The following is a 14,974-nucleotide window of genomic DNA, read 5'->3' on the forward strand; positions in this document are numbered from 1 at the left end:
GGCCCTCGTGGGCTGTCTGTTCAGTACACACAGGACGTCCGTGGGTGTCCGCCAGCACACACAGGACGTCTGTGGCTGTTTGTAGCTGTCCGTCAGCACACACAGGACGTCTGTGTGTGTCTGTCAGCACACACAGAACGTCCGTGGGTGTCCGTCAGCACACACAGGACGTCAGTGGGTGTTCGTCAGCACACACAGGACATCCGTGTCTGTCCGTGTCTGTCCGTCAGCACACACAGGACATTCGTGGCTGTACGTGTATGGACGTGTGTGTCCGTCAGCACACACATGACGTCCGTGGCTGTCCATCAGTACACATATAAGCACGTTGGTCCTTGGACTCCGCACGCTGACCCTTCTTGTTGACTGTTCGGGTGAATTTGGCCCTCGTGGGCTGTCTGTTCAGTACACACAGGACGTCCGTGGGTGTCCGCCAGCACACACAGGACGTCTGTGGCTGTCCGTGTGTGTCCATTTGTGTCCGTCAACACACACAGGACGTCCGTGGCTGTCCGTCAGTACACATATCAGCACGTTGGTCCTTGGACTCAGCATGCTGGCCCTTCCCGTGGACTGTTTGGGTGATTTTGTCCCAAATGGGCTGTCTGTTCAGTACACACAGTACGTCCATGGATATCCGCCAGCACACACAGGACGTCGTGGGCTGTTTGTGGCTGTATGTTGATGGCAAGACCCGACATCTGTTTGAACTGATCCAGAATGGAGAGTACACCAGCCACTGAACGGGGAGAACCTTCGGCAAATATAAGCAGATCATCCGCGAAACAAAGGTGTGTCAATCTGAGGCGCGAACAGCGGTGATGATATCCAAACTGGTTTTCCTCGGCACCTCGATTCAGCATATGACCCAGAACATTCATAGCAATAACAAATAAGTAGGGTTAAAGCGATGAAAGTATAGCTGTGCTCCAGTTTTTCGAGTCAAAGTTCTATGGTGAAGAGCCCGGTCAAGGTGACCCTATGAAAGTCAAGAGGTAATGAAGACCTATAAGATCTCCCACATTCCGGCTGGCTTCATGCCGAAAGTATGGACTATTTTGTTTGATATGATTGACCCTGTTTGGTAAAAGAAAGTTCGTGCTATCGGTCATTCACGCAATGAACAGTCTAAGCTCAAATTTCACCGATTTAGTTTACCCCATAACCTGAAGCATCCGAGCCAGCAGGAGAAGCACAAGCAGGTATTTATTACTCGCAAGGGCAGGGAAGTCAAAGCAAAGACGACGAAACCGGTAGCCGAACCACCCCCTTTTTGGTTAAAGCGGACTCATCAAAGGAATCCCCAGCAAGAGGCTCTCCATCCGAAAGAACTGCTTAAACTGGCATCTCCAGGTCGAGTACCAAGATCGGAAGAAAGAAGAGGTGAGGCGTTCCTCGAGCTTACCCGAAGAGAAAAGACAGAAGTCTAAGGGAAGGCACCTATTAGCTTTAGTAGCCCCTTACGGAATGAAAGGAAGGTGCCAAGCCGAAGTGTACAAATCTCATAGGTCTATATCTGCTCAGTCTCTGTTAGCAGCTTCAGTAGGATTCTGGTCTTTTCTTTCCTGCGAGTGTTGAAGTGGGGAAGTCCGGATCAATCCGTCGAAAAAGACGCCATCTCAGTCTAAATGGAAGTAGACCAAGTAGTTTCATAGGAAGAAATGTGAAAGTAGGGGCTGCTAAGCGCCCAGACCCATTGGAGGTGAGGTGAGATAGTCAATGAATGGGGTGGTAGATTCTGGCGCAGTGTCAATTGAGAAAGCGATTGTGACTCTGACCTTCTTATCGGCTGCTGGTCTTGAAGTCTCGCTAACTACTTGGATACCTCCTCTCATTCCTCGGAACGAAAAAGCGAGAGTACATTCTCCTTTTTAGTGCATTTCAGCTGCGTCAGCAGTTTATTCTTTCTTATTCCCTTTCCTGTGTTCATTTTTCAAGTGGTGGATAGGATGAACTTACTGGCCTAAGGTCCTTCTCTTCTCTTTCTTATTAGTAATCTTGTTCAAGTGAGAGGTCCAACGGAACTCGACTGAAAGGAGAGGGACTGACATCTTCTTTTCATTTCTTTCATATCTCCCTTGATTCTGTTTCAGTTTGAAGTAATAGGGAGGAGGCTTGTAGACCTTACAATTGTCTTTGTTAAATACTTATGACCGACTGACTTGAATCTGCTTGCCATTGGTCCTTATCTTTAAGATAATGGTAAGAGTGGTAATGTAGGGCTAGGGGTATAGAATGGAGAGCCTTTGTAGGCCGATAGGTTGATTGAGTCAGTACACCTGACGTATGCTTAAAGAAAAAGAATGAGATTCAGCTCTGATCACCACCACCGGATGCATTTTTCTTGATCTTCTCGGACTCCAGTAAAGTTTATGCGTTGGGCCTAGAAAGCGGTAAACGTCAGCAATGAGTGCTTCGATTGTATTAAATTCTTCTTCTCGATTGGGGAAAGTCCGTTCCATGCTAAGACGCACCAGATCTATGATCTCTATTTTCTACAGAATCGTCTAGCGAGAAAACTCTTTCACTAATCTTTCTTCTTGGCACTTTCGGTCTTCTGCAGAATAGTAGCATTGCATCGTCAATTCAGAATTGATGTGGAGAGCTTGTTCAAAGAACTCGAGTCAACACGCTACTCTGGACCTGGCTCTCTTCTTCATACTTACTGCACGCAGGATAAGATCTACTTGTCCTCCTCCCTTCCCTTTACCTTTAAATGAAAGCTTTCACCCTCTCCTTTTAGTCGAGTAAGAAATACCTCGGGAGATATCGATCTTGCTTCAAGCATGCAATCTTCTTCACTAGTAGGAGAAAGAATCTACATATTCAAGTACAGGTGATTCAATAGCAGCAGACCTCGGTGGAGAGAGGTCTTACTAGCCTTCCCGCACGACTGAGCACAAGAAATGTGTTTTGGTTGTGTTGCCAAAGGAGGCACCACAGTAGTTGGTTTAGGCCACAATAAATGACTACCTTAAAGGGGGAGTAATTGGGTATGATGCCTCCTATTCAAGGAGAAATCCGGTGTTCGTCACACTGGACGCCAACCATCGGACCTGGTTCGTTAGAAGCTCCTGGTGGCCTGAGAGGAAAGAGAATTTCGCCCGAGGAACGCCTTTGGAGGAACCCCTGACTTGTCAAACCTGGTACTAGAAACTTTATTGTCTCTTCTTCACTGATCTGTTAAGATAGCTACTTAATTGAGACGTGGATTAGGATTAATCAAGGGGGGTCAAACCTTCTATTATTAGGGTGGGTTCGTCCCGACTATCTTAACCTATATGGTCTTTATTGACAGCGAAAGCTTTGTATGACTGTTCCGGTAGAGTAATGGGGATAAGGGCGAACTATCTCTTCTCTTCTGTTCGTTGCAATGGAACTGAACGTTCCAAGTGCATCCAGCAGGAATCGAACCTACTTTCCTCTTTATTAGGTTGGGCGCTTTAACCATTCAGCCATGGATGCAAGCGAGTGAACTAGGTTTTGGTATTCCTTCTCGAGCTTCAATTTCTTCCGTTATAGGAGATTCGAGAAAAGATGGAATAGGAAGACGTGTTTCCAGAACAAACAAGATACGGGTTGAGAAGGGGAAGTTAGCAAAGTTAGACAAGATTGGAATGGGCATAGGAACATGTATTGATGTACCAGATCGGCTAATGCTCCCAGGTTGATGCGATGTATTCCACCAGTTGACTGAAGACTTTATTATTGGTATATCGATCGGTCCAGCACGAATTGAAATAGAAGCCGGTTCGACAGGAAGCTTTTGAAAACGCAGTGCACCCAGGTAAATAAGAAACGAGATGAATACAGAGGTCAAACGAGCATCCCACACCCAAAAGGTCCCCCACATTGGTCTTCCCCGAAACCCCCCAGTAACTAAGGTAAACAACGTAAAAAAAGCACCCATTTCTATACCGGTTCCGGAAGAGCGAAGATAAAGGGGATGTTTTGTTAATAGGAACAAGAAAGTGTTTATAGCCGTGGCGATATAAACAATAATACTCATCCGAGCCGCAGGAACATGTACATAGAGAATACGAGAATTTCCACCTTGTTGAAGATCTAGTGGTGCTACCCCAAGACTTAAATGAATAGCCATCGCTGTTAAGAACAACCAAGACCCAATGAGAATTTGCGCGTAGCTTCTGGTCTTTGACATCAAAAAAGAAGGTTGTAATAACGGAACGGACATGTGCAAATTTTGTCCTAGCTAGTGGAACAAGAAAGACATGGATCTATAATACGCAATCAAAGGATTTCCCCCAACGAATACCCTGCTTTGTTTGTTTTCGCTCTGCTTGTGCGTGGCACTCCTTGCTGGCGTAGCGGCGCATAGCGAAAAAAATAAAAAAGGAAACTCACCACCAAAAGAAAAAGGTAGGTTAACTAACGAAACTAAAAACTACATTTGAATTCTTGCTCACCGATAATCCTTTAGAAAAAATCTTATACAACTGTATAGAGGATTATTGGTATAGCTGTCCACTAGCCGAAAATCGGACACCAAATTATTGTGGACTGAATGAAGTAATTGCATAGCTGCCGGGTCTGCCGTATTTGGCAATACGGCATCCTGTAGAAGTTGAGCGCTCACCTTGCTCAAGAAACTTGTCGTTTCTATATAAGGGTGACTTCGGAGGGAACTCGGACATGAAATTTTTTTTATATTTGTCTAGATACTTTTCCACTTCCTCAACTACAAGATTTCTCAAGAAATCCTCCTTCGCCTTTCTTTTATCCTTTCTTTTATTTCTTGAAGAAGAAGAAGAAGAAGAAGAAGCGGGCGCACGAGAAAGATTTAGCATCATGTGGATGACGGAGAGGGGGAAAATTCCATAAAGCGCGAACCAAGATCCATGATACGAAAACCAAAATCAGAAGTAGGACAAAACTCAGAGTTAGCAGCATGAACAAAGAACTAGGACATACCAGGTGAGAAGTTCGGCTAAGCCGGAAAGATAGATCTCTTCGATCCTTGATTGATTTGAACAAAAAGAAAGAAAGAAGCCGGTAGCAAAGGAAATGAAATGGCAGCTGTGCTTTATATAACATAATAGCTTTTTGGTCTTCGTTGATCACTTCTGCTTACCCCACTGGAAGACAGGAAGAGCTAGCATCTCTCTTTCCTAAGGCATAAGGCGTTCCTCGAGGAGTACAAGCCAAAAGGTGCCATAGTCGTCGCAAAGGTTCAAGCAAGGAGGAAGTAGGTCTCAAAAGAAAAAGGGGGAGGTTTCAGAATTCCCAAGCGCCTAGTCAGTTGAAGGGTCAGTTCAAGGTTAGCGTCCGATTGTGCGCAATGAATAAATCAATGTATTTGCGGAAAATGGGACGCTGAAGGGCAGGGGTAGCCCATGTTAGCAACTTCTTAACCTGGCTGCACCACCTTCTTTTTAGTGAAAGGTGAGCTACGGTGCCCCAAACCACAAGCAAAGGTTCTAGGAGTAGAGATCTCGTCTCTGCAGGTTCGGAGCTCCTATCTCCGTACCGAGCAAAGCGCAATGTGGTAATAAATCAAAGTCTGGGTTCGGTCTTCCGGTGGACGGCATCAATCACCGGTGGTTTGTTTGGGTTTCAACTAGAAAAGTGGATTCTGGCTTCAATTCTTAGCATGAAGAAGATTATCGTGGACCGCTTGCCCCGGTGTGAACTCATGAGATTGAGAGAGATGGGGAAGTAGGCGAAGCTGTTTAAGTAAGAGTTACCTAATTGATTGAATACCAGTCAATTTCCCACAAGAGTATACTCATTTCCGCAACAAAATGGAATTGCCTTTGATGCTTCGAGGAACGCCTATGCAATCACAGCTGAGTAATGGACTGGCGAACTAAAATGGATAGCTGCTGGGAGAATTGCGACTGATGAATCGCGATCAGCCGCTGATTCCCTTGCCGTTGGATTCGTGCCTCAATACTCTGCCACTGGGACTCGGTCGGAAGAATCTACTGCGGCCTTCTCTACCCACCTTTATGAATTCTAACCCCAACCAGCCATGACAAGGCTTAATTTATTAGAACCCGTTGTTGTTTAGAAAGATGTGTTATTCCTGTGAAAGTCTCGTTTTTGACTCCGTTTTTTTGAGCATTGTACACGGGCTTTGCTGCGACGAGGATGCCTTTTTTAATAAGGCCAACGTCAAGACCTGAAACAGAGTCCTACCACGTTAAGGGAGAGCACCCAACTTGCTTGTTGACACGTGAGGGAAAATAGGAGTCTGAGGTGGCAGGATTTACCACTATAACCCTATGGTAGTGATGGTTGGTCCCAGTACTCCTTCGAGTGCCTTTTGCGCTTAGCGTCGGAAAGAGGAGTTGCTTGCCTTACCACACCAACCACCTTAGCACTGGAAGTTCTAGCAATGGGCAGCTAGGCAAAGGAAAATTAGCTATCTAATGAATATTCATTAGATAATAGATTGTGGATCTGTTCTTAGCTCGTGCAATCAATAAAAGCGGTCCTTCGCCTTAGTAAGCTAGCTTTCTAAGCCCGGGCGTGGATCGATCGTGACGAAAATGGGACTAATCCTCTGTACTGTAATAGAAGAGTTTGAAACAAAACTAAGGGAAGTAGCTACGATCGCTCGCAGGCCGTTGCTCGCTCCCTCCAAGTGTTGAACAGAGATAGCTACGATAGAACACAGCTAACAACCCATGACAGAATAATATGTATATAAGAAGACGGCTGCTTAGAGGAGTGATCTGTTCATCTAACTCAAAATATTGTAATGTAAGAAGAAGAAGAATCTTACGCCCAAAATTCCCATCTCTTTTTTCTTGGTTGGACCAACCGGCACCAGTCATTTCCGTCTTCCTTAATTGGGAGAGTCAGAATCAGTCTCTCTTTGTTTGGGGGGGGAGCGGAGCAGTCAATGAAGGAACCTTTGCTTTGAAAATGATTGTTCTAAAATGGTTATTCCTCACAATTTCTCCTTGTGATGCAGCGGAACCATGGCAATTAGGATCTCAAGACGCAGCTACACCTATAATGCAAGGAATAATAGACTTACATCACGATATCTTTTTCTTCCTCATTCTGATTTTGGTTTTCGTATTATGGATCTTGGTTCGCGCTTTATGGCATTTCCACTATAAAGAAAATGCAATCCCGCAAAGGATTGTTCATGGAACTACTATCGAGATTCTTCGGACCATCTTTCCTAGTCTCATCTCGATGTTCATTGCTATACCATCATTTGCTCTCTTATACTCAATGGACGAGGTAGTAGTAGATCCAGCCATTACTATCAAAGCTATTGGACATCAATGGTATTGGACTTATGAGTATTCTGACTATAACAGTTCCGATGAGCAGTCACTCACTTTTGACAGTTATATGATTCCAGAAGAAGATCTAGAATTGGGTCAATCACGTTTATTAGAAGTGGACAATAGAGTGGTTGTACCAGCCAAAACTCATCTACGTATTATTGTAACATCTGCTGATGTACCTCATAGTTGGGCTGTACCTTCCTCAGGTGTCAAATGTGATGCTGTACCTGGTCGTTTAAATCAAATCTCTATTTTGGTACAACGAGAAGGAGTTTACTATGGTCAGTGCAGTGAGATTTGTGGAACTAATCATGCCTTTACGCGTGCGCCCGGAAACATAGGCCGACTGTTGAGCCCACTCTGGCTCAGCCGCACCACCCGGGGGTGCGAGCCACCCGAGAAGCAAGCTATTACAGCGAGCGGCTGGAGCTGTAGGGAGCCGAGGAGCAAGGCAGTAGATAAGATAGAAGAAGGGGCCAGGCACCCGGTGGAGCAGAGGGGACGGTTAGGATAACGAACTTGAAACGCGGAGCCCGAGCGGCTGGCGAGCGAGTGGTTAGTGGCCAATAGCGCCCTAGTTGATGGCATTCCTCTCTGCGGCTGGCACTCGAGGAACCACAGGGCACTCCATACAGAGCAAGCAAGTCTTAGGGATGAGACGCCCGCGCAAGGACCTCAATTCTCATTAGGAGGTCGAACCAAGGACCTATGGAAGTCGGGGCTACCCCGTCCCCATGGGCAACGCAATAGTGTCCTGAGGGAGGAGTTTAGAGGCCTTATAGTAGCATGGACTTCTTTATCTTTCTAGGTCATGCGAAGGGGGCCAGTCCAAGATCGTACTGTTCCTCTACAAAGATAATAGACGCTCTCAACGGCTAGGCGCCACTCTCTTTCTGAGTTATTCCAGCTTCTTCATGATTTCGTGCCGCGGTGAACAAACAAAAAAAGAAGGCCGTCTCAGCGGAAGGAGAAGGACCTGCAACGGCAGAGACTACTGACCCTCTTCTTGTTCTTAGCCGTCTATTACGAGTCCGGGAAGCCTGGAATCATAAATATGAGGGATCCAGAAGGGTGGGCAGGGCGTTAGCAAGGTTTTTTATCCCCTCTTCCCGGTCAAGATAGATGGGAAAGGAGTCCTATCAAGTAAAGGCCATAACCAGCCTCTTTTTTTATGTACACCTTTCTTTGTTTCAGGCTCTTCAAGACCTTCCTCCTGCTAATCCGGCCATTTCCGAACCTGTCTTTCCCACCCTTCTCAATTCTTGCGATTCCTAGCCAGCCCCCTTAGCTTATTTTGCTTTATAAAACCACTTTTCCCTTTTTTCAGCTTGCTGCTCGCTTTCTCGCTTCCGAGAGGTGCTTTAGCAACTCGACTGAAAGGAGAGGGCCGAAGGCGCCTGACTTACGGTTTCAAAGCCTGGCGCGAAGCGAAGGGATTGGATTTCACCTATGATCAGATTAGTGGGCAACCATTGTTGACTTTTTTCGTGGTGTTGTTGACGTTGTTGAAAGCTAATTTCGAAGTAGGCCTTGCTTTTCTCCGCTGGGAGCAGCTCACACTATGGTGGAGGAGGTGCCGTGAAGATCTAGGAGTGTGAGCAGTACGAGCTGAAAGGCTCCCATACTGTTTGGAGGGCAGGGGGCATAGATGCCAAAGAAAGCTGACCCCTATCTATCGTCGTAGAAGCTGTTCCTAGTCTCATCTCGATGTTCGTTCCTATACCATCATTTGCTGTCGCAGCAATGGACGCCCCCCTCCTGGTTGAGTCAATGCTCCCATCCCCAAATCGGTCCTCGTCTGAGGATTCATTTGGGCTGAGAGTCCTTTGCGAACCATGGCCTATTATCCCCGATCTGGGATTAGAGTCTTCCATTGTAAATCGAATTCGAGTACTGGAAGCCGCTAATTCCCCCTTTCTGCTTGGAAAGGCAAAAGGGGAATATTGGGCAGAGATAAAAGAATCTCTAAGAAATTCTTCTTACCAAAGGGAGTATTATAGGGGTCTTGATTTCGAAAATCGAGATCTACTAATACGGGAACGTAAACACTCATGTTATGAAGTGTTTCGGGAAATCCTTTTAAGGAACCCTTCTTTGGAAGAAGCGGCGGCCTACCCTCCTCAAGAAAACTTTATTTCCTTCTTGAACGAGAAGCGGGACGCCCTAGACGTTTCCCACCCCGGGCACAGCCCGGCGGAAGTAGACCGTCTGGAGATCTTATTTCTAAAGGAGGTGGAAAAAGACCTTGTCAAAAATGGGAGCGGATCGATCCATATCATTGGAAATTTGAATTGAGATCATTTTTTTCGGCAGATCAAAATATGGTGCAGAAAAACCCAAATCGATATGAATGGAAGATGCCTCTGGAACTAGTATATCGGTCAGTCGATGGAACAATCACAACGTTACGCCCCAAAATCAAACTATATGGAGCCGTTACGAATGACCATAATGGAGTCTACTACACACTAGCCAAGAAAGAGTGTATTTTACTCACTTCGCCCGTTGATGATCCAATTCCATCCATTCATTCATTCATTATTATTATTCGAAATATCACTTTTTCAGGCTAGTTTGTTCCGAGTAGGCATTCCATCCCGACGAGGTATTGTTAGCTAGGAGACGGGGATTCCTTATCTGTCTGTCAAGTAGAGTTCCCCTTCTCCGTCTGCAAGGTTTGTTTGTTCCTTGATGTGTTAGTTAGCAAGCGAAGCGATCTTCCTAAGTAAGCAAGCTGTAGTGAGCGAGTGCCTACCGCGTTGTGCGTATGCATCTACTGAGGTAAGGCACGATTGAGCGGCTAAGGGTTGCTGCTAGCGCATTCTAAAGAGTATTCCTTCTCTTTGTTCGGAGTAGCTTGATGAGAATAGGCTGCTAGCAAAGCGTCCTTATGCGAGCAAGCTGTAGAGAAGGAGTGGCTGTCGGGGGCAGTTACGACTGATCGGCTAGCTGTCTTGTTGCTAGAGCGCAGTAAAGAATACCTCTCCTGCCGGAATCATAAACTCCAGGTTCTTCGGCTGTTTCAGGAGCTGCAGAAAGGGATGCTTTAGCTGTTGAGGCGAAGAAGGGAATTGAGGTAAGGCTGGCATAAGAGAATGGAGTTACTGAGCTTACTGAGCTAATGGCCTAGAAGTAAGTGGAGTTAAGACAGCTCGTAACAGTATCGGAATACAATAGAATCCCTTCTTTACTTACCTATAGGCGAGTGACCACTGAACGATAAGAACAAAGCCACTTTCAGCTATAACCGGAGTGAAATGAGTTCTATAGGCCTTAGCCGGAACACTTTCTAACTAACTGTTAGCCAGTGAAGTGATTGCTAGGAGTGATCACGAACGAAGGATGAATAGAGGCGTAGTCTATAGCCGGCATAAGCTGTAACAGGAGTTCGAGTTTGAGTTACTCCAAGAACTACAGGGAATGCCATAGTAGAGCTAAAGCCAATAGCCGTAGCAGTGAAAGCTGTCTATCATAAGGTAGGAAAGGTCCTCTTGCTCTAGCAGTCAACAAATCGGAATCGGAAAGGGACGATCTTGTTACTGGTTCAATACCATAAAGGGAATAAGTTGAGGAATCTACATATGAAATAGTTCCAATATCGGCACAAAGATAAGGCGTTTCTCGGGAGGAAATGGTGTAACATCAGAGTGAATAGTTTCTGTAGCTGGTAACTCATTCACCTCTCCTTTCAGTCGAGTCACTCCGTGCCTCTCCAGCTTCTCCGAGCTATCTATCTCAAATTCATTTACTTTACTTACGAAGCCAGTCTCCTCTATAAGACTTTCATTCCCTACGAAAGGAAAAGGATATACATCTGGCCTTTCTCGGATCATGCACAATCCGAAATCCTTTTGCCTTATACGCAATAGTACCAAGTCCAAATTCTGGACTGACAAAGCTCAGTAGATCCTAATTCAATCAACCAACCATCCTCACATGACTTGGAACTCATGAGTCATCATCTGGTCTGATCGGCCTTGGGACTTAACCAAGACAACATATATGATTTGTTCATACCAACCGATGCATTCATTAATCAGGTTAGGACCGACACCTTGAACCATCATTCAGAGGTCAGGTCGTCCATACTCAACCATGATCAGATCTTACACGGCCTTCCTTGAACAATCACACTTAGGCTCAGTATCTATGGTCTACGACACATAGTACTAGCCACACACTTCGTCATGACTCTCAGTCAATCTCGAAGCTGTCAACACCAAGGTTTATATCTAGAAGCATCACATCAATACTCTTACTCCAGCAGCGTGATTATCCATACTGGTGTTCGGCCATCGAACCATCGTTATGAAACATGATCCAACCACTAGACTTGATAAGCCATCGTCCACTTAGCATGTACTGATATAACCGGCCTTCCATTGTCATCATGTGGGTCTACGCCCTACATAAGGCATATGGCGCCTATCCTACTCGCCAACCCGAGGTTGATTGTAAGATATCCTACTTAGCCTTTGCGGCTAGAACCATCCAACCATAGCCGGATCGTCCATAGTCCCGTCTAACCGTCTGGTTGAGATCTAGGTGCGATCGGCCACTAATAAGTCCAGCCCAAAGGCTCACGGACCTTCTTACCTGATCCAACCAAAGCCTGGATCCATACCACATAGTAAGGCCCAAACCCAAACCAGATTGCCTTGCAACCGATCAGACCTTGCTACGTAACACTCCGGTTAAACTAACTGTCCGTTCGTTCGACTATGCAGCTGCGGAATGTCCACTTGGTTCGGCCTAAGCCTTGAACCATTGGCACTGTTTGGAACTCACACCCTTTGGGAACTAGTACCCTTTGGACACACGTGCCTCTTGGCAACTCATGACCCTTGGCAACTCGCACCCATTCAGATGTTCCAACCGTTCGACCTAACCGTCTCCGTGCATGTGTCCGGCCTATGGCCAAAGGACCACGCCTTAACCTACAGAAGTCATGAACCATTGTCACTGTTCAGGGAAGGGTTTCAACCGTTCAGAACAGAACCGAACCTCCCCTATCCAATCGGATCACCTGAGGCCGGTATAGACCATGCACGCGCCTAACTCGACGGTTATGGACCGCGACCGCATTACTCAACCAGAACTACGGTTATAACAATTCCCAACATATCCACAAGGCCAAGACAATGTACAGAAGGAGTAGAAGAATAATTAGATGAAAATAATAAGAAGAATGGGACACAATCTAAACGTCCATGGCTAGACCGGTTCGGACTGCCCGATGGTCTTAGCCGATGAGTCGGTGGTTACCCCACTGACCCTATTGGATTGAACCACGGCTTTGTAATCCTTATCCAGACCTTTCTCTATACCCTGGGTATTCATAACCACACGGCCTCCTCTCTCCTAAACTGTTCTCCTTGCCGGAGGTACTAAACCACCACAACCGACCCTTTTCCGGCCGATCTCTCTCTCTCCCTTTCTATTTAGCCTATGCCTTTGGTTTCTCACGAAACTGATTGAATGCCTTGATCTCTGGTCGTGCATCCTTTATATAGGCAACCAAAGGTCATTTGCGAAGAGCCACATCCCTTCGAAGCATCCTTCTGGGACAGATCTTGTCCATCGATTACAATCAACGGTCCAGATCGTACCTGTTCGGATATAGAAGGCTCCAGACCTTCTAGGCACGTCCAACCCAAGCCCAGACTTGGTACTCAAGCCCACGGCCTGCCCACAAGAGCCCAACGACTCATGGACCACATGGCTGGACCTCATGGCCTGCCACTGACCCGGACCCGGACCATCGGCCCGAAACCCGAACAGTCCGTCAAGCTGAGATAAGCTGACTCCCAGCTGCCTCAGCTGATTGAGCTAGTAGCCCAGCTAGTGGAGCTGACCTATTAGTGGCCGAGCTGGAGTGAGCTTAACCTAGTTTCGTTGAGCTAGTCGAGCTACCCGTTCACTTCGTCCAGCTAGCATCCTGACGTCCTTAACCCTCTATCTTGGCCATGGAACGCCTTCTTTAAGGTCCTAAGACCGGCTGGTAAGTTTCCTCGAACCATGGCTTTCCCGACAATCCTATCCAGGATTGGGGGTGTGACGGACTCAGCACGCTGGCCCTTCCCGTGGACTGTTTGGGTGATTTTGGCCCACGTGGGCTGTATGTTCAGTATAGACAGGACGTCCGTTGGTGTCCGCCAGCACACACAGGACGTCCATGGCTATCCGCCAGCACATACAAGACGTCCGTCGCTGTTCGTGTGTGTTCGTGTGTGTCCGTCAGCACACACAGGATGTCGGTGGCTGTCCATCAGTACACATATCAGCACGTTGGTCCTTGGACTCAGCACGCTGACCCTTCCCGTGGACTGTTTGGGTGATTTTGGCCCATGTGGGCTGTCTGTTCAGTACATACAGGACGTCTGTGGCTGTCCGTCAGCACACACAGGACGTCCGTGTGTGTCCGTCAGCAACCACAGGATGTCCGTGGCTATCCGTGTGTGTCCGTCAGCACACACAGGACGTCCGTGGCTGTCCATCAGTAGAGATATCAGCATGTTGGTCGTTGGACTCAGCACGCTGACCCTTCCCGTGGACTGTTCGGGTGATTTTGACCCATGTGGGCTGTTTGTTCAGTACACACAGGACGTCCGTGTGTGACACCCCTGATCGTAGATAACCGGAAATGACATGGTCGATGTTCACCTTAGACCAACAACCAAAGAACACAGACACTCCTATCGGATATTACTCTAGGCTTTTCAACCCGATAAAGCAATATTCGATAGTTAGTTCGTCCCGGACAAGGACTAATATCATATGAGAACTCGTGATTTATAAACATCTTTTATACATTATTTAGCTACTTTAAACATCTTACAAACTGTTATAGTTTACCCTACGGCCTATCGCCCAACAACGTTTTAAGTAAATATACATCAAAACGTACGTTGCAAGGACAACAAAATACTACCGCTGGTTGGCCGATCCTTCCGTCCAAAAGATTTAAGTGTCTCCCGCCTAAGGGTTACATGCACACACAAATGAGTCATGAGCAACTAGTTTACTCAGTGAATCTAGAATCACAACACAATCAATAATAAATCAAGCAATTATCAAATGCATATACATGATCATGCAAGTACTAGTACTATACTTTAATATCGATCATCATTGTGAATTCTTATTTTTAAACATCACTTCCACAACACCCGCCCGTTACCATAATCAGATAATACAATATATAAACTAGACCCGAGAAACCACTAAGGCGAACCGAGACTAGTGAGTTAGCATCACCATCATTGTCGAATGTCCGGTATGAACAATCCGACACTGCATCGTCATGCAGTACACAGTCTCCAGGGAGCTACCCCATCATCGTGTCTTCATGACCTTGTTCCGTTCGCAGGACCAAGTCACGGTAATGCGGAGGCTTTAGGGATAGTGAATATAACAAGACTTCACATGATTTTACTTCCATAATTATTTCAAATTAATACATAATTAATCCTTAATTGATCATAATTTACTCCTTAATTAATCTCATATTAATCTTTAATTAATGCAAGATTAATACTTAATTAATCATGATTACTCCTTAATTAATCTCAGATTAATTCTAAATTAAACCAGATTAATTCTTAATTCAACCAAATTAATCCATAATCAAAACCATGATTATTTCATAATTAAGATTAGTACTTGAGAACAAATACTATGATTATGATTAATCTCACTTTAACCTT

At 46.0% G+C, this 14,974-nt stretch overlaps 1 protein-coding gene and 1 pseudogene across 1 annotated transcript; one reads left to right on the forward strand and one right to left on the reverse strand.

Moving 5' to 3' along the window:
- Positions 1–818: 818 nt before the first annotated feature.
- On the reverse strand, positions 819–4,249 carry LOC117129733 (putative cytochrome c biosynthesis ccmC-like mitochondrial protein). The gene has a single exon (XM_033283008.1). It carries the CDS (start codon positions 4,193–4,195, stop codon positions 3,452–3,454), a length of 744 nt encoding a protein of 247 aa, XP_033138899.1. The 5' UTR covers positions 4,196–4,249; the 3' UTR covers positions 819–3,451.
- A 2,356-nt stretch (positions 4,250–6,605) lies between these two features.
- LOC117129734 lies at positions 6,606–10,554 on the forward strand (annotated as a pseudogene).
- Positions 10,555–14,974: the final 4,420 nt, after the last annotated feature.

The sequence above is a fragment of the Brassica rapa genome, unplaced genomic scaffold, assembly GCF_000309985.2.
Source record: "Brassica rapa cultivar Chiifu-401-42 unplaced genomic scaffold, CAAS_Brap_v3.01 Scaffold0086, whole genome shotgun sequence".
Classification (NCBI taxonomy): domain Eukaryota; kingdom Viridiplantae; phylum Streptophyta; class Magnoliopsida; order Brassicales; family Brassicaceae; genus Brassica; species Brassica rapa.